General features: G+C 50.9%; 1 protein-coding gene and 1 non-coding gene across 4 annotated transcripts in view; one reads left to right on the top strand and one right to left on the bottom strand.

Annotated features, from left to right (window-relative positions):
• The window catches only part of LOC108592443 (uncharacterized), an 84,252-nt gene that overhangs the window by 18,984 nt on the left and 45,895 nt on the right, over positions 1–19,373 (bottom strand). For all 3 annotated transcript variants that reach the window (XR_008482452.2, XR_013519492.1, XR_013519491.1), the window contains exons 2-3: positions 7,567–7,718; positions 3,426–3,521 (exon numbers count right to left, since the gene is read on the bottom strand). This is a non-coding gene — a transcript (uncharacterized LOC108592443). The remainder of the gene's footprint in view (positions 1–3,425; positions 3,522–7,566; positions 7,719–19,373) is intronic.
• CALML3 (calmodulin like 3) lies at positions 2,308–3,550 on the top strand. Its single transcript, XM_035306740.3, has one exon. It carries the CDS (start codon positions 2,421–2,423, stop codon positions 2,868–2,870), a length of 450 nt encoding a protein of 149 aa, XP_035162631.1. The 5' UTR covers positions 2,308–2,420; the 3' UTR covers positions 2,871–3,550.

Below are 19,373 nucleotides of genomic sequence, written 5' to 3'. Positions count from 1 at the left end.
TTCTGTGAATGTATATAAACATATATAATTTTTAATACATGAAATTATATCACACAGTTTTCCATCTGCTTTTCAAACGTTTTCCACGGACGGCTTTCCGTAGCTATACCCTCATCCTCATTTTAAAGCCGTACTTTTCCTGCTGTGGATGAAAACTCAGGTATTTGTTACTAACCTGCTACTGTTGGATATTTGGGTGATCTAGAACGGAGATAAATATTTTTAAAGTGTTTTTGGGATGTGAAATCTAATGCTCAGGCATCAGACACCAGTGTACAATCAAGAGCCCATCTCAGAAGGAACACAAGGTCCCCACGTCCCGGAATTAGCCCAAAAAAAACCAAAATAATAAAAGGACCTTCATTCCTAGCTAAACTTTTCACGGTTACCTTGTATTCTACAGAATATTCAAGGAGAGGTGGAGCTGCCAGGAGCAAGGCACAGGCTCTCACCCAGCCCCCCGGACAGAGCTGGAACCTGAGCCCAGGGCACGCTCCCAGCCTGCAGATGGAGATGCCGCCTCATTATTCTCTCTAAATCTAAACTTTATGATCAGCCCCTCTCCTACCTGAGGGGGTCCTAGACAACCCATCTCCCCACTCCTCTAGAGCTGTTGGGGTGTGAGGTCTCAGGCAAGGCCCAACGAACATTCTGGGGCGGGGGAGGAAAGGGAGAGTGGGCTCTGGTCACTGAAGTGTTGCCCACACACGTGGCTTCCAAGATGGCCATGACCTGGTTCCCTCCACGCCACCCCCAGGCCACAGAGCTCTTTGCCAAGGCTGCCTGTGGCCACCACATTCCTGAGCCCTGCCGCCCTGGGGTCCACAAACTTCTCTTCTAAGGAAAAGATTCCATGGGGGTGGAGGGATTCTTCAACTTTCCTGCTTCCTCCTGCCCAAATCCTCAGGCCCAGGCTTTACGGGAGCCTTCGGGCAGGCAGGAAGGGGTCTTGCAGGTGACTTCAGTTTCCACCACGGACCCCTGCAGACCAGAAGGACACAGTTGCCTCTACTTGAATAGAGAAGGGAAGGAAATTCAGAGAGAAAACAAAGAATATCCAAGCCCTGCTACGGTCTCTCCTCGACAAGCTGAGGTCCTCAAAATGAAACTTTTTTTCCTATCCAGGTCCCCACCCTGTCCCCACACACCCAGCAAAAAATAGAGTGGGCTCCACACTTCTCCCCCAGTGTGGATTTCCTGGAGTCACACAGGTGATGCAGCTGCTCCTGCCTCTCTGGGTTTCATGTCCGCGGGGCCCCTGGGGGTGGGAGCTGAGTCTGTGCTGTGAACACCCCACTGTCCCCCCAAGTGGGTACCCTCCTGAGAGGCCCTCTCCTCAGCACAGGCTCCACACAGTGCAGAGCTCCTGGGGCACTGCAGATCAGAGAATGGAGTGGGACTTCCTGGCAAGGCCTCCTTTTTCTCTCCTCCCCAGCCTCGTCCCCTTCCTCACGGGCCTGCAGCCCCAAGGATCATCTTCCAGCCACTGGCCCCACTGCACCCACTGCAGCCTAGATGGCCCCTTCTCCAGCTTCGGGTCACCCTGGAGTGCCTCTCCACAGAGGGTCTGTCCTTGGCCAGGCTGAAAGGTGACCCTCGGGTCCTGTCCATCACCGCTTTGGATGTCTGTCAGCATTTATCAACAATCCCTCCTTACCTTGTCTGCATTCCTCAAGTAGTTTACCTGCTAACTAGTTAACTGTCTTGCCAGTTAACCTCGTGAGGACTAGGGGTGGCCTGCCTGGTCCCACTGTGTTCCCAGCTTCCAGAGTGGCACTGCACATAGTAGGCACTCAGTAAATCAGTGAAAGGTGAGTGACTGGGTTGGAGGAAACCCCTCCCAATTCATGTCCAGTCTGAAGATAAGAAAAACCTTCCTCCTCTAAAAACCTTGAGGTGCCTAAGGCTATAGAAACCAAAGGCAAGGAAGTTTCTTCCGTCTGCCCTTTATCCTGCAAAACAGCCTCCACTCCAGTGCCCGGGGAAGAAAGGGCACTAGAGATGACTGAATGGGAGCCAGGCAGGTGGGAGGGAGAAGGGAGAGGGAAATTCAGGAGGAGAGAGTCCAGCGTGGCTCGCTCCAAGGCTGGCCCACCACGCCCCGACTGCAGGTGTGATTGCCAGGGCCCCTGCGGCTCTGCTGGGTCCGGGTGAGAGCAGGCAGAGAGGTGCTGGCGTCAGCTCAATTCACAGGCCCTGGACTCCTGTCTAAACAGGACAGGCCCAGGCAACCACAGGGCAGGGGCGTCTGCCAATGATGGGAGAGGACTCTGCTGCTTTTTAAGCTTCAGCGACTCAAGCCAGGGTGAGACAGCCTGCCGGCCACTCAGATCTTCACTTGCCACCCTGGAGCTGGGACAGCAGCAGGGCTGCAGCAGAGGGAGGGAGACCACGCGGTGGCCACCTCTGCCACTCCAGGCATGGCCGACCAGCTGACTGAGGAGCAGATCACAGAATTCAAGGAGGCCTTCTCCCTATTCGACAAGGATGGGGACGGCTGCATCACCACCCACGAGCTGGGCACGGTCATGCGGTCCCTGGGCCAGAACCCCACGGAGGCTGAGCTGCAGGACATGATGAGAGAGATTGACCAGGACGGCAACGGCACCGTGGACTTCCCCGAGTTCCTGGGCATGATGGCCAGGAAGATGAGGGACAAGGACAGCGAGGAGGAGATCCGCGAGGCCTTCCGCGTGTTTGACAAGGATGGCAACGGCTTTGTCAGCACCTCCGAGCTGCGGCACATCATGACCCGGCTGGGGGAGAAGCTGAGTGACGAGGAGGTGGAGGAGATGATCCGGGCCGCAGACACGGACGGAGATGGGCAGGTGAACTACGAGGAGTTTGTCCGCATGCTGGTGTCCAAGTGAGGCCGGCCAGCAGGGCAAGAACCCCAGGCCTCCAGCCCCCTCCTCCACCCCCACCTCCCCCGGGCACCGTGGCTTCCTCCAGGGTGTGGTTGATTCGGCCCACCTCTCTGCCTCCCTCTTCCTGAGTCTCTGCTCTGCTCTTCTGCCGACCTTCCCGCCTGCCCATCTGAGTGACATGGAACGCTCCCACACCAAGCAGACTGTGAGACCCTCCCCACTCGGGAGAAGCAGAGCTGACCTTAGGAACAAGCACCCGAGCAGGTTGTGCTGGCTCTGTGGCCACCAGGACAGACCCCCTAGAGTACCCAGGCAAGATCCCTAATAGGCACCCAATGCCCAGGCCAGGGTGGGCTGCAGCCCTCAGCCCACGCCTGGATTTCCCGAGGCTCCTGGACTGCAGGCTCCCTCTGCTGTGGGATTCTGGAGGGTGGGGGGCATCTTGGCCCGCAGTGAGTGGGGCTGATGGGAACTCTGGCCACAGAGGTCAGGCCTCCTGAAAACAGCACTGCCTTCCATGCTGCTCCAGCTTGCTCCATTCTGTCTCTGACAACTCACGTGATTCATCTGCTGCTGCTGGGAGTGAAACCGGGTCAGCTGTAACCTCTTCCTATTCATCTGGAAGGAGGGAGGCTTGGGTGCAGGGCAGGGGAACTGCAGAGAAATAAATGAGATAGTCGTTATACCATTTCCTTTTTTCTGATTCCCACTGCAATGATCCTCGTTAAATTCAGGGTTGAAACAAAGCAGGAATCTCCATCTTTGTGCTTTTGAAAATGCAGTGTATTCCTATACTGGTGGGTGCCTCGCAGAGAAGTCTGGATGAGGGCAATCTTGAATATTTGTTTCCAATAAAAAGGATACATTGGCAGCAAAGAGCGGTTAAAAGTCCATCTAGGACTTGAAAGACCTGAGTCCATCACATTGAGAGGGAACCTGCTGATTGCTTTTCTTCTCCTGTGCTCCTGGTTGTGAAGTGCTAGGCACTAGAAGATGGTGAGGGGGGACACATCGGGCACACGCAATGTAAGAGCTGTTCAGAGACGTTAGTCCTGCGCTAGCCCAGCAAGAGACGCAACACCCAGAGAAGGTCGAAGGGTCCCTGCCAGAGATCCCTTTAGTTCTAGAGGGAGGTACGTTCCGTAGGGTGGGCACTAGACACGGCTCCTCAGAAAAGGCCAAAGTGGATGAGTCCTCTCTCCCCGACACCACTCCCCGCGACCATGTTTCCTTCTTTGTCAAACAAAGAGCTTGGCTTGCCATCATCACTGCACCACTGGGACCTCCAGGGAGGCAGGACCCTTATGCCGCCTGCCTGGGCTGGGGCACCAGCAAGCACTTGGTCTGCATAGACACTCGGCACCTCCCTGGAGGACAGCCACTATTATTACCTTCCTCATCTTACAAACGAGGAAGTGAAGACACAGAGGGCTTCAGAAAGCAGCCCTGAGTCCTGCCAGGGGATAAGAGGCAGATCTGGGTCTGTGCCCCGACCACTAAGCTAAATGTCCACCACCAACCTGCACCTCTACCATGGTAATTACGGTAGTGCGCCTCTCCAGCACTTGTAAGGAGTGGGAACAACATTCTTAACACACCTGGCCTGAAGTCGGTGCTTAATAAATGACAGCTACTATTACGATCACTTTAAAGATTCCTTCCTGCTCTAATACAGCAAGGCTCTCCAGGACAGCCACCCTCTCCAGAGCTCGAGAATGAGAGCAGAAAGAGCAAAAGCAGGTGCTCTGGAGCTGGATTCCTGAGGGGATGCTGGAGGGTGGGGTCTCGGGTGAGCAGCGCCCAGGGCAGGTGTGAGTGGAGGGTGGGGTCTCGGGTGAGCACGGGCCCCAGGCAGGTGTGAGTGCTGGAGGGTGGGGTTTTGGGTGAGCACGGGCCCCAGGCAGGTGTAACTGCAGGTCCTCCTGTCAGGGAAACAGAAACGGCAAGCTAAGGCTCAGCTTGCTGAGCAAATCCCCACTCCTGCCTGTCACTCTCGGGAGTCGGAGTTGACTGGACACATCCTGGGGAAGATTTGGGAAAAGCCTCATGAACACTTTGGACAGTGTCCAGAGGTCATTGGGCAGCGGCTCTCCAGGGCATGGGGGGCTGTGAGCAGGAGGGGAAGACAGAAGCCCCCACCATGGCTGCTGACTACCAACTGAAAGGAACAGGATGTCAGGCCTGAGCGCCTTTCATAGGAAGTCTCCTAAATTCTGCAGGAGGGAGAAAAACCAAGGTCTCCCTGCACGAGCCGTCTTTGTAGTCACTGTCATGCACACGGCTGAGGTTTGACATCTAAGTCCCTCTTCCCAGGTGGGGGCTTGAGGAAGCTCCTACAAGGGCTGGGACCTAGGCATTGCCAAGGCCTGGGCTGGGTGGGCACGGCAGTGTCTATTTGCTTTCCTCCCAGCCTCCCGGTGATTCTGCCAGAGCAGATCTTCTTGCAACCCCACACACCGGTCATTACGGAACCACCTGGCCTGGGTTTCGCAGGTGCTGGGAGCCTTTCACCAAGAGCTCTCTGTGCTCAGGCAGGCACTGGCTGGGGCAGAGGAAACACCCTGCCTGCACTCAGCTTCGCACCAGCAGCCTCCTATCCTCCCTGTGGGCGGTCCTCAGAAGCAGAGTAGTAAATGGAAGGGTCTCCTTTCCACAGACAGAAGCCTGAGGCAGCAAGGTCCAAGTGAGTCCTGTGGCAAAGGTGAATGACCCTTCCCCTCCCCCTTGGTGTTCAAATTCAAATTTTTTTTGAGATTGGATCTTGCTCTGTTGCCCAGGCTGGCGTGCAATGGTGCAATCACAGCTCACCGAGCCTCAACCTCCCCACCTAAACCTCTAATTAGCTTGGACTGATGCATACCACCAGGACCCACTAAAGAAAAAATTGCAGAGATGAGGTGTCTCCATTGCCCTGTCTTGCCCAAACTCCAGATCTCAAGTGATCCTCCTGCCTCAGCCTCCCAAAGTACTGGGATTACAGTCACGAGCCACTGTGCCAGTCCTGAATATGATTGTTAGTAACATCTTGTCATCCCTTCTCTTTGAAGCTGGGTCACCAGCGCTCACCACAGTGAGTGCAGCCTGCTGTCACATAGCTCTGCCCCTCCCAACCTTCTGCGTGGGGTAAGGAAGGCCAGGCCAGAGGGGGACGCTGCTTCTTCTGCTTCAAGGAGTGTGATGCCCAGGGTATCCCCTGCCCTCACCAGCAGATGCCAAACCCACAGCATGGATGCATCTCACTGGGCTAGCATTGCTGACCTCCACGGCATGGCATCGGCTACTCTGACTCAGTTTACCCATGGCAGCGAGTGTCCTCTCACACGACAGCCTCAGGATCCAGGGCTACCGGGGCACACCCAGGCCTGTCTTCAGCCTCCTCCCCATCTCCCTTTATCTTATCTTCCCTTCTTCCTTCCCACCCTGGTCAGCACCTCCAAAGAGCCTGTCCCAGAAGTCACGTCAACTTTTTTCCTGGTAAAAAGTGGTCACTCTAGCTGCCAGGGGTGGGTGCTCGCCTGTTGAACGTGGGCAAGGGGAGGCGTGGTTGCTGGAGCAGGAGGAAGAAGCCACCCAAAAGGACATGCAGAGTTCCCCAGAGGAATCCAGCCCCACGGGCCGAGCTCTCTTCCCGCCCTGGGCTCTGTGGCAGAGACTCGAGGCCGTTGCCTGACTGCTATCTCCCTTTCCTTCCATTCATTGAATCACCAAATTTAAACAACCTGTCTTCATCCCCCAAAAAGGTGCTATCTGACTGCAGCTCAAAACAACATTCCATTCATCGCAGGGGGAAGGAATTTATAAATATTACCATGTGCTTTCACTGAGCTCCCTCATAAATCAGGTCTTGGGGCTCCTGCACTCCCAGACTATATAAAGCTCGCCTCTGACTCCCGTGTTTCCAATTTTAAGTCAAATTCAGCCCAGCCGTGCCGGCTCCTGTTTCTCCTTAAAGATTCCAAGGGCCTGATCAAAGGCTCCCAAAACCAGCCAGCTAAAAATGACCCACGGCTTCCACTAGAGAAAACTCGTATCAAAACTCATGTATGGGGTGAGACTGCTCCATGGGGAACAGTAGCAACGGGGAATACGAGCTGTGTTTCTCCACCAAAAACAGAGCTACATAAAATAAGAGCAAACCAAACCACCTCTGAGAATGGTCTAGCCGAACCCTGTGTCAGCCTCCTCACCATCTTGCTTTTCTGGTCACCATTTCCATAGCAACAGCTTCTCAGTTAGGGGTCTGGACTGGGCAAGAAAGGGAAGCACCTGGGAAAGGCCTCCTCTGAGCCCTTTCTAACAGGGACAAGGCTGGGTGCTGAGTACTGAGTGGGACAAGCACCCTCCTCAAAGTGCAGGGAAGTGAAAAGCTTGAAACAGACCCAGAAACAATGGCCAGGTTTCCATAATCAGAGGATAAGTTCCCTGTGGGAATAACAAGAGAAGGAAACACACACAGTGCCCTAAACACCTTCTTCAGGTCTTATGCGCAGAACTACCGGGGAGGGGAAAGGAGCCAGGCCCTTAGCACACGAGGGGAACATCTGAAGGGTGAATGTGAGGTGGGCCCAGGCCTCTTGCCCCCCCCAACTGGGTGGTCCTGCACCCCCGGGGGAGCTGAACATCCAGAAGTGACAGCATGTGGCACTGCTGGCCCACGGTGAAGTCCAGCTCCCGTCATCACCAGCCAGGCCAGGCTCACCTACAGCCCGCTGCACGCCTGAAGACTCTGGTCCGAAGGCTCCCACGGCAGAAGCTCACCCTCGCTGGGGCATGCTGTCGGGAGGCACCTGCCGTGCATTTCATTAGCTCCTTTCATCCTCTGAACCAGTCCGTGCAGTAGCTTGTTTTAGCCTGTTTTAGAGAAGAAAAGATTAAGACCTTGAGAGTTTGAATAACTTCCGTAAGGCCATATATCTAGTGAATCAGAGTTTGACCCTGGGTCTGACCGGCCCCAAAGCTCACGCCCTTTCCACTGTGCCAGAGAGGAGCTCTCAGAGCAGGAAGCCTGAGACTGAGAGGCGGTGAGTGCTGGAGAGACCTCTGTAGGAAAGGCCTGGAAATAGGAAACAGCAGTCAGGCAGAATTTGCCTGGGCGAGGAGGACCTGGAGAAAAGAAAAGGAATTGATGGATGCCAGAAAAATCCAGGAGCCACAGGGCCCGTCATGCCTGGGTGTAGGTGTCTGCAGAGCGAGTGCTGCTGGACCGCCCACTTGCCCCGTGAAACATGATGTCTCATTGCCCCTCTGGCCCAGCACTGGGCCCCACGCAGGTGCTAGGGCCACTGCAGTCCCAGAAAATGAGAGGGAATCCTGCAGTGGCCACATCTTCACAACAGGTGGTCCCAAGCCTCTCCGTGCCCCACACAGGTGCATCTGTCTGCAGCCAAAGTGCTGCACGAAATTTCTCATTCATTGCTGCAGAGCAGCTGGGAGGTGGCTGGCTTCTCAGCTTCTCACCCAAACTCACATCTTGGGGTGCAGATGATGGACAGTCAGAAAAGGCCACATGACCCTATTATGGTTGAATGTGCCCCCTACCTCCAAAAACTCATATGTTGGAGTCCTACCCACCAGGACCTCAGAGCATGACCTTATTTGGAGATAGAGTTTTTACGGAGGTCATCAAGCCAAAACGAGGTCGTGAGAGTGGGCCTTCATCCAATGACCGGTGTCCTTGTCAGAGTGGGACATGTGGACACACACGCCCAGAAGGAAGACAGTGTGAAGACACAGGGAGAAGACAGCCCGTCCCAGCAGCCCTCTGGAAGGAACCAACCCCACCAACACCTTGACCTTGGACTTCCAGCCTCCATGACTGCAGACAAGGCCTTTCTGTGGTTGAAGCATCTGGTCTGCGTTGCTTTGTCATGGCCGCCCCATGCATCCACTGTAAGGGGGCCAGGTGTGTTCACGGTCTCTCTCCCTGCTCCAAGGTCCACAAGGGCTGCTGGGAACTTAGTCCAGATCCATCCTTTGTCCAAGCCCAATTCTGACTTCATAGTGAAGTCTGAATTCATACGAACTCCTTGGGGGATTCAGGAAGTCAGATCCTTTCTTTTCTGGAGAGGATCCAAGAGCAAAGGAAGGAGGAGGCGGCAAATAATCCCTTGAAAATGGGAAACCGTCTTTTGACAAATTATCTGTAGACGTGTGGGTGAGATTGGAGGCCTGGCCCTGCTGTAGAGCATCCCGGGAAAGTCCCTGCTCTCCCAACCCCAGCTCTGCTGTGGTTGAAGGATTCCTGGAGGCGGCATAGCCATGCTCCTGGGATGCAGCCGTGAAGACAGCACAGCAGCGGAACAGCAGGACCTGACGCTGGATGAGTCAGGCTGAGATCGACATGCAGGCTTGTGGGTACCAGGAAAGACTCCGCAGAGAGGGGACTCGACCACCAGGTCTCCAGGGCAGCCAGGCCAAGGCAGTGTCGGGGTGTCCCCGGCTGAAGGACAGCTCAGGAAAAGGCACAGGGCCGGAAGCAGTCCTTTCCTTCTGCTCCTCTTAAGTGACCACTTCCTACCCATCCGCATGCCCTCGGCCCTGACAAAGGAAGCCCCTCCTGACTTTCCATCCCCTGACCTCCGGCCTCAGGTTGGGCTGGAGACCCCCCCCATCTGCACATCTCTAACCCAGGCACCCACCTCGTTACAGTCCCACGAGGGTTTCTTTTCCACCCTCCTCCCACCGAAGCATTCTTCGCAGTGAAAGTCTAAAGTGGAACCTGCTCAGTGGCTGTTGGAAAGCGCCTGTGGAGTGGGTGCCTGGGACAGCCCAGTGTGCTCCGGGAGGAGATGATGCTGAGGACGGTGGGGAGGTGAGTGTGCCAGGTACAGAAGACAGCGCACTGCCATCCTGCAGAGGCTGGGCTCCACCCCAAGGGCAGTGGACAGGGTGGGTCACACATGTGCAGGAGGCAGATGGGGAGCACGCTGGCAGCTGTTAGGGGATGAATATTAGGGTCCGGGTGAGACAGAGATTTCATTAGGAAGCCTGGGTATGGCCCAAGTGAGAGGCCTGGCGCTGCAGCAAGGCTGCAGCCACCAGGGGTGAACGGTGGTGGAGAAAGGAATGTGATTGCAATTCCATCTTGATGGCTGGAGGACATGGGAGGAGGGATCAGATGGTGCATTCGAGGTTTTCGTTGATTTTCAGGTAATAGGATTTCCAAATAGAAGAATGTATGAGGTTCCCCGGGGAGGGTGCAGAGCGTGGAGAGAGACAGTCCACAGGTGGGAGTGTCACCCATGCCCCAACCTTGCTCCCACGCAGGCACACAGGCCCTTTCTCAGGAAAGCCCCACGCTCGGCTTACGGCTCTGCTGTTGCTGTCTGGAACTCTTCATGACTTTTGAACATGCAGCCCTGCATTTTTGTTTTGCACGAAGCCCCCCAAATGATGTGCCTGCCCCGCTCACCATGTCCCCCTGAGCTCCCAGGACCGGGCTCACCCCACCAGCCACAGCCCAGACGAGGACTGTCCCTACTTCATCAGACCCTCCTCCTCCCACGCTAAAGATCAAAGCAGGCCCTTTGCTGATCATCTGGCGTCGTTTCTGCCCAGGCTGATGACACAGCTCAGACTCTCTTTGTCCAGAAAGCACCACTGATACTGCCAGGTCACACACAGAATGGAGGCTAAGGAGCGATGCCAGCTGCCTGTGGACCTCAGAGGACCCAGATACCAAGCGACACCTCACTTCCCGCCACCCACAGGACCCGTCAGCTGGGCTGGGCTAGGCTCAGACCTGGTCCTCAGTTTCTCCCTCTGTACAGCAGGCTTGAAGCCCCGGAACTTTTCCCTGGGCTCTCCCGGCCTAGATGACACATGTAGTCAGGAAAGAGCCTCTAATAACCCAGAGTGTGTGGTCAGCCTGCCGGAGACTCCAAACGCCCCTCAGTACTCCTCCCGCCCGTGGTTATCGCCACGCCAGTGCACACAAGCTCAAAGAATTGCTTGAGAAAGAAAACATTTCACAGTGACTTAGATGAGTCTTTCCATTCAGAAAGGGAGATTAGGCAGAAGATAAAAAGTTGTTCCGCTTCTCCAGTAAAAACTAAACGATCTTAAACATCAGCAGAGATTTTGATTTGCCCTGAGGAAGAATCTCACAACAGCACAGACTTGGAGATGTCTGCAGGGCAACTGAGCGGGCCACCTGCATGGGAACCCGGCCTGTGCAGAATGAAAGAGCCCCTTTGTGGTCCCCGAAGTCCCAGTCACAGCACTTTGTGTGGCGACCTCTCCCCATCAAGGCTCATGAGGAATAAGTGCCTGAAGTTCTGCATGAAAGTTTTTCTGGACTCTCCCAAGAGACACCAGCTGCATTTCCAAGAATTAGGCTATCCAAATAAAAATCCTGGTCCAAACTCCCCTACCTAATTTTAAAAGGAAAATTTCCATCCCTGAATCCAGAGTCTCGGTGGCCTTATGCAAGCCCCGGGTCTGCACAGTCACAACTCTTAGAAAACTGCTCCCAAAGGAGACTTGGGACGGAGTAAGACCCTGTCTGTAACCGAAGCCTGTGAGGAAACTTCAGTTCCATTGCCAAATAGAGGTTTCGCTGAAAGGGAACAAAAGCACGCAAAGAGCTTTTGCAACAGCCAAGCCTTCTGTTAAAAAAGAAAAAAATCCCGTAGGGACCTCAGGAAACTCCAAAGAAGACTAAAAAGGGATTTATTTAACCTAGAACACAGACACTTCAGCAAGGCGAGTAAGGTGTGATACTGGAATCTGTTCCCTTCCACATTCTCTTTTCTCCCTTTATTTTGAGACGGAGTCTCACTCTGTCACCCAGGCTGGAATCCAGTTGCACGATCTCAGCTCACTGCAGCCTCCACCTCCCAGGTTCAAGGGATTCTTCTGCCTGAGCCTCCAGAGTAGCTGGGATTACTGGTGACCGCCACCACGCCCAGCTAATTTGTGTATTTTTAGTAGAGATGGGGTTTCACCATGTTGGCCAGGCTGGTCTCGAACTCCTGACCTCAGGTGATCCTCCCGCCTTGGCTCCCCAGAGTGCTGGGATTAAAGGCATGAGCCACCGCACCGGCCTTACATTCTCATTTCTAACCCTGCATCAGCCCTCCGGAAGAGAAGGTAGTAGGTGGGAAGAGAATGGTCCAGTGATTCTATCTTTATTGCTATGGCCCCTTTTGCTGTAGCGAAAACAAAGCTATATGGATGGCATTTGGAAAATGAAAAATCAGAGATTCATTTCAATGCATTTTTCATTCATTCGCCAGTCTTACAATTATTAGTGGAGCATCTGCTGCGGACCAGGCCCTGTGCTGTTCACCAGGCACAGAGAGCCTCCTGCCCTCAGGTAGGGCTGTTTAATACAACATACAAACAAGTGCGGCACACATCTGGAAACTAAAATCGCTCCAGTACTGGCTGCAGGATCCAAGACAGGCCCGAAAAGTGCACAGTGCATAGTAATTGTAGAAGCACCATGATCGTGGCTCTGGCAGGTGAGAGCTCCAGCTGTGATTATTAGGCCTCGATGGGAACCGCATCCTCCACTTGCTGTCTTATGTCTGATGGTTGCAAGAATTCTACTGCCCAGCCTCTGGCTGCCTACATTTGAAACCTCAGTTCTCTTCCACTTCCTCCATCCTCCTGGGGCCTGCACTGCGGGATGCATCCCATGGTAATAAGGCCACAGGTCCAGAGGGCCCTCACGCCACTGTGCCCCTGCGTGTATGGGTGGTAGGAGCATTTCTGGGGCTGCGCCTACCCTGGAGCTTCTGGACATTAGATATATGTGCAGGGAGAAACTGCAGACTGCCTCAGGACCACAGTGTGACTGACAGCAGTTGAAATATTGGATTTGCTGTGTCGTTTGTAGGGACATGGATGAATCTGGAGAACGTCATCCTCAGCAAACTGACACAAGAACAGAAAATGAAACACCGCATATTCTCACTCATAGGCGGGTGATGAAAAATGAGAACACATGGACACAGAAAGGGGAGTACTAAACACTGGGGTCTATTGGGGGGGAAAAGGGGAGGGCCAGTGGGAGGGGGAGGTGGGGAGGGATAGCCTGGGGAGAAATGCCAAATGTGGGTGAAGGGGAGAAGGAAAGAAAAGCACACTGCCATGTGTGTTCCTACACAACTGTCTTGCATGCTCTGCTCATGTACCCCAAAACCTAAAATCCAATAAAAAATTTAAAAAAAAAAAAGAAATATTGGATTTGCAAATTTTACAAAAAAATATGACTTTGTGAACACATCGTGGGGTTCCTCCCAGGGCCTCAGGAGGGGTCCCACAAAAGAAGTTCTAAAACAGAAGCCAAGTTTTCATCACGATGGCTGCATAGCCAGGTGGAGGAATGGTGAATGTCTACGCTATTTCCAGCCCTTTGAAGATTCTTTTTTTTTTCTCGAAATGAAGTCTCACTCTGTCACCCAGGCTGGGGTATAGTGGCACGATCTTGGCTCACTGCAACCTCTGGGACTAGAGGCATGCACCACCATACCCAGCTAATTTTTGTATTTTCAGTAGAGATGGGGTTTCACCATGTTAGCCAGGATGATCTCGAACTCCTGACCTCATGATCCATACACCTTGGCCTCCCAAAGTGCTGGGATTACAGGTGTGAGCTCCGTGCCAGCCCTTTGAATAATCTTGACCACATCTTCCCTGTGGAGGACATCTCAGCCGCCCAGATGCTGCGCCCTAGAGGCTGCCTCAGGTCTGTGTTAAGGAGCCATAAACGCAGACTGATAATGGCCAATGAAAGATGTTGTGGCGCTAAGGCCTTTCTTCCGTGTTTCCATCTGACCTCCTGCCTTGCTCTCCGTGGCCCGACCCAATTACCTGCATGAGAATATTTCTCTGCCAGACTTTTCATGCTATTCACTTTGTATTTCCAATTCTCATTGTCTTTCATTGTGCTGTAAATCTTCTCTTTGTTGTTTTTCCATTCTTCACTTTTTATTTAATTTTTTGAGATAGGGACTTGCTCTGTCATCGGGGCTGGAGTGCAGTGGCACAATCTCGGCTCACTGCAACCTCTGCTTCCCAGGTTCGAGTGATTCTCCTGCCTCAGCCCCCCGAGTAGCTGGGATTATAGGCGTGCGCCACCACACCTGGCTAATTTTTGTATTTATAGTAGAGACAGGGTTTCACCATGTTGGCCAGGCTGGTCTCAAACTCCTGACCTCACGTGATCTGCCCACCTCGGCCGCCCAAAGTGCTGGGATTACAGGTGTGCGCCCCCATGCCAGGCCTGTTTCTTCTACTTCTGACCCTCTCTCCCCATCTTTCCTCAGTGCCACCCAGTTCTTTCCAAATACAGCCCAACCTCCATCCTAACACATTTTTCCCAGTTACTCATTCATTGTTCGAGAGTCTTTGATCTTGGGACATAGCCTTAAGGCAAGTTGCTTTTCCTTCCTGTGCTAAGAAAGCCTTGAGGGCCTTTTCCCTTCAGGCTGCAGAACTGGAGAGAGCAGAGCTGGTCCCAGCTCCTCCTGCTCTCATTTTCATAGGTCCTGCCCTCCAGGGGAAGACTCCAGGTAAATTCTGTATCTCAAACATAATGCAGAAGCGGGGGAGAGAGGCACGTGTCAGTTATTTGGGGATCCCTCTAACTTTGTTCTCTTTAATTCCATCTGTTTTTGTCTGACTTTCTACAGAAACCTAAGCCCTGTATGCTTTATCACTCAGGGAATAGGTTCTGCTGGAATGTCCTCGGTGAGCTAGCAGAGCAAAAGCTCATTAAGTCTTGGTCCTCAAACAGTTTATTCTCCAGCGTCTGGGGACACAAAACCAACAGTGTAAACAAGCAGGGGCACATAAGCAACCAGACTCATGATGCTGACCACAGAGGCACCTGGTCTGAGAGGCGACAGCCCAGGGCAAGCCTGAAGAATCGCAGATGCCTTGCAGGAGAGGAGGGCTGGGCTGAGCTCGGAGGAAGGAGGGTGCTGTCCATTGACATCCGCAGACCTACTCTTCTGTCCTAAAAGAGGGATGATCTATTTCATATGGAAGAGTTCTGTGTCTCCCCATTTCTCTAGCAAAATTGGCTTTTTCTAACCTGCCCTTGAGAGGGTTCAAGTAGCAGAAGTTTCTGTGGTCTGATCACCATTAAACTCATCATTTCAAAGGCAAGAGCTGCATAGACAGGTGGAAGGAAGTTCCTATCACCCAACCCTAGGGTATGGACACCTCGAGGGGAAGGCCCTGTTCCTTTAGCTTCTGGTTCAGTCACATAGCACAGCCCACTGCCTCATTAGGCGCCCTGTAAATATTACACAAATAAAATCAATTGGAACAGAATGAATGCCACAGATCGCAGAATTTGGAGGGCCATGAAAGAGACACCTTCTCCCCAGGGTGAAAATCCAGGTCTTTCTTGAGGATGGTTTGCCCCAAGGGCCGAGGATTTAAAAGTATGCCCATAATACCCTGCTTTCTGGTTGGTTCCATTTTAAGAACATTTATGTTCCCACCATGTGTTAAGAAGTGGGATGGGAGCGTGACCAGTACCTTGCACAACTCAAGGGCACCTTCACAATGTGTCCCGTGTCTGTGGACAATAAGTGACAGTATGTGTCTGCCTGGACGTGTGCTAGGCAAAGGTCCTCACAGAGAGGACAGAACCCATTACAAAAACAAATGGATTTGTTGGGGTGTTTTGTTTTGTGTTTTTGAGACAGTATCTTACTCTGTCACCCAGGCTGGAGTGCAGTGGTGCAATCTCAGCTCACTGCAGACTCTGCCTCCCCAGGCTCAAGTATTCCTCCCACCTCAGCTCCCTGGCCTCCCCCGTCACCAGTAGCTGGGACTACAGGCAGGTACCACCACTTCTGGCTAATTTTTGTATTTTTTGTATAGCCAGGGTTTTTCCATGTTGCTCAAGCTGGTGGTAGAGCCACGGTGCCCAGCTGGGGTTGTTGTTTGATGGGTAGAGAGTTACCGCTTGGGATGACGAAATTCTGGAAATGGATGGTGGTGACAGTTGCCACCAAATTGTGTACCTAAAATGGTAAATTTTATGCTATATATTTACTGTGATCAAAATAAACAAAAACAAATGAGAAAAGTCCTTGAACCCAAGAAACTCACAGAGCCAGGTGGTAAAGGATGTAAATTTGAATGAGTGCAGTGTGTAAATAGGCATCCGCTACCCTAAGACCACAGAGGAGGGTGTGCCTGGTTGGCAGGGCATGCTGATTTGTCGATAGATGCTACGCATTGGACGAACAGGGAGCTTTGAGAGGGGTGGGAGCACACTGAGCCTGGAAGCAGGGCTAAGAGTTCATTGGCTGAATAGACCCTAGTATCCTCCAGAGTATCCTTAGAAAAACCTGGACTCTGCCTCTCTTGGTCAGGAAAACTCCATCCACATGGAGAGGGTGAATTTGGAAGGGAATACCACACAAGCAGGAAGAAAGGGCACTTCTAAAACCAGAAGACTGTCTGCTGGCCAAGGAAGGGTAGAAGACCCAGAGAGAAGAACAGAGGTGGCCCTGGCAGGGTGAGAGCTCCTACAGCAGTTCCTCTGGAGGCCAGCCCAGCAATGGGTTGGGAGGCATGGGTGGGCAGGGAAAGGACTTTAACATAAGTAATTCCAGGGAAACCCTGTCCCTCCCTGACACATCTTACAGGCCCCACTCCCTTACTGCTACTGAGAAATTGGGGCTGTAAAACTTACTGATAACCTGGTTCTTGGGAATCACCTGCTCTGGGGAACAATCACAGACCTAAAAAGAAGGGAAAGGTTTCTAGAAAAGTGTATGGCAGACAACCAAGACCTTTTCTTCCCCTTTCAGGTTTATCTTTTAACCAGAAATGGAATTGCACAGTGTAAAAATTACTTTTTTTTTTTTTTTTTTTGGAGACAGTCTCACTCTGTTACCTGGGCTGGAGTGCAGTGGTGATCTTGGCTCACTGCAACCTCTACCTCCCATGTTCAAGCGATTCTCCTGCCTCAGCCTACCGAGTAGCTGGGATTACCAGCACCTGCCACTGTGCCCAGCTAATTTTTTTATTTTTAGTAGAGACAAGGTTTCACCATGTTGGCCAAGCTGGTCCGGAACTCCTGACCTCGTGATTCATCCACCTCGGCCTCCCAAAGTGCTGGGATTACAAGCATGAACCACCATGCCGGCCTCAAAATTATTCTTATACTAGGGGAGTTAGAGCACAGAACATTTGAAATTGGAATGTAACTAAAAAGTCCAAATGTGTTACATCCCAATTATACTCCCAGGCTTCCAGAAAGATCTGGAGAACAAAAATGTATGGAGAGTTCTGTCTGCTCCTCAGTGCAAGAATCACAGAGGCTTAAAAGCAAATCATCGCAAGGGACCCAAGAGATGAAAGAGTCCAAGGGCCGGGCGCGGTGGCTCACGCCTGTAATCCCAGCACTTTGGGAGGCCGAGGCGGGTGGATCAGGAGGTCAAGAGATCGAGACCATCCTGGTCAACATAGTGAAACCCTGTCTCTACTAAAAATACAAAAAAAAATTAGCTGGGCATGGTGGCGCGTGCCTGTAATCCCAGCTACTCAGGAGGCTGAGGCAGGAGAATTGCCTGAACCCAGGAGGCGGAGGTTGCGGTGAGCCGAGATCGCGCCATTGCACTCCAGCCTGGGTAACAAGAGCGAAACTCCGTCTCAAAAAAAAAAAAAAAAGAAAGAGTCCAGCTTCCTCTCTATAATGGAAACGCCACCACGCTGCGGGCACACTGCTTGCGCATTTGCAAAGTGCTTCAATAAATGTTGGCTTTGGACTGTTTAATACACCAACTCTATAAAGTGGGCATTCTATTATTTCTACTTTATAGATTCCAGAAATGAGGCTCAATGAGATAAATCAGAGGCAGTGCCTGGGTCACACTGCTAGAAAATGAGAGCGCAGTTTTTAAACCCATATCTTACGACACACTGCCCTTTGCCCTCTTTATTAAAATAAATAAATAAAGACTTTCTGATCATAAAAGGTAGAATTCTTAACTTTAGCTAACTCAGAAGAGGATAAGGAGGGAAATAAAGAGCAGTTAACATAAAATTGGAATCACATTATAAGTACATTTTATGATTTATATTTGTATATATCATGAGCATTTTCCATACTTCAAGATATATACCTAAGATAGACCATATTTGGGGCCACAAAAGGAACCTCAACACATTCAAAAGAACTGACATCTTACAGAGTGTGTTCTCCAATCACATGGAATCAAACTAGAAATCAGTAACAGAGAGAAGATAGGAAAATCTCAAAATGCTTGAAAACTAAATAGCACACTTCTAAATAACCAGAAGTCAAAGAAGAAGTCTCCAAATAATTTTTAATACATTGAACTGAATGAAAATTAAAATGCAACATATCAAAATTGGTGGCACTCAGCTAAAGCAATGCTGAGGGGAAAATTCATAGCACTAAATGAATGTATTAGAAAAAAATTCAAATCAATAATCTAATCTTCCACCTCAAGAACCTGAAAAAAGATAAAAATAAATCCAAAGAAAGCGGAAATAAGGAAATAACAAAAATCAATCAAATTGAAAACGGGAAAACAATAGAGAAAATCAATGAAGAACTAGTTTTTTGGTAAGATCAATAAAATTGGTAAACTTCTGGTAAGACTAACAAAGGAAAAAATAGGAAAGACATAAATTATAAATATCAGAAATAAAACAAGGATATTACCACAGACCCTACAGACATCAAAGGAATGTTCATGGAATGCCACAAACAACTCTATCCACATAAAATTGGACAACTTAGATGAAATAGACCAATTTATTGAAAACCATAAACTATAACAACTCACCTAATATAAAATAGATGATTTCAATAGCCTTTTCATTATTAAAGAAATTGAATCTGTAATTTTTAACCTCCTAAAAAAGGGCATCTCCAGGCTCAGATGGTTTTCCTGGAAAATTCTGGATTGCTTCTAGGTTTGGGCTGTTACAAGTAAAACTACTATACACATTGTGTACAGGTTTGTAAAGGAACATGAGCTAAGGGTAAGTGCAACAACCTGGATGAGTCTCAGTGAATTGTGCGACGTGAAAAAAGCCAGTCCCAAAAGATTTCACGCTATATGATTTCATTTATAACAATCAACGACAATCTTGAAATAACAAAATCATCGAGATGGAGAACAAATTCGTGGTTTCTGGCATTAAGGTGAGAATGGCACAGGAAGGAAGTGGACATGGCTGTGAAGGGCAACACAGGTGATCCCTGCAGGGATGGAAATGCTGTTTCTTGAACATGTTAAGGTCCGTGTCCTGGTTGCCATCTTGTAGTAAAGTTTTACAAACTGTTCCCATCTGGGGAAATTGGTAAAGAATACACAGGATCTCTGCATTCTTTCTTAAAATTGCATTTGAATCTACAATTATATCAAGATAAAACATTTACTTTAAAAAAAATTTTAAACTCGGAATCACACTGAACATACATTTGTATTTTATGATTTTTAATAATATATCGAGAATTTTCTCATTATGTAAAATATTTTTACGTACTTTTTTTGACTT

The sequence above is a fragment of the Callithrix jacchus genome, chromosome 7, assembly GCF_049354715.1.
Source record: "Callithrix jacchus isolate 240 chromosome 7, calJac240_pri, whole genome shotgun sequence".
Lineage (NCBI taxonomy): Eukaryota > Metazoa > Chordata > Mammalia > Primates > Cebidae > Callithrix > Callithrix jacchus.
This window is presented reverse-complemented; position numbering and strand designations above follow the sequence as displayed.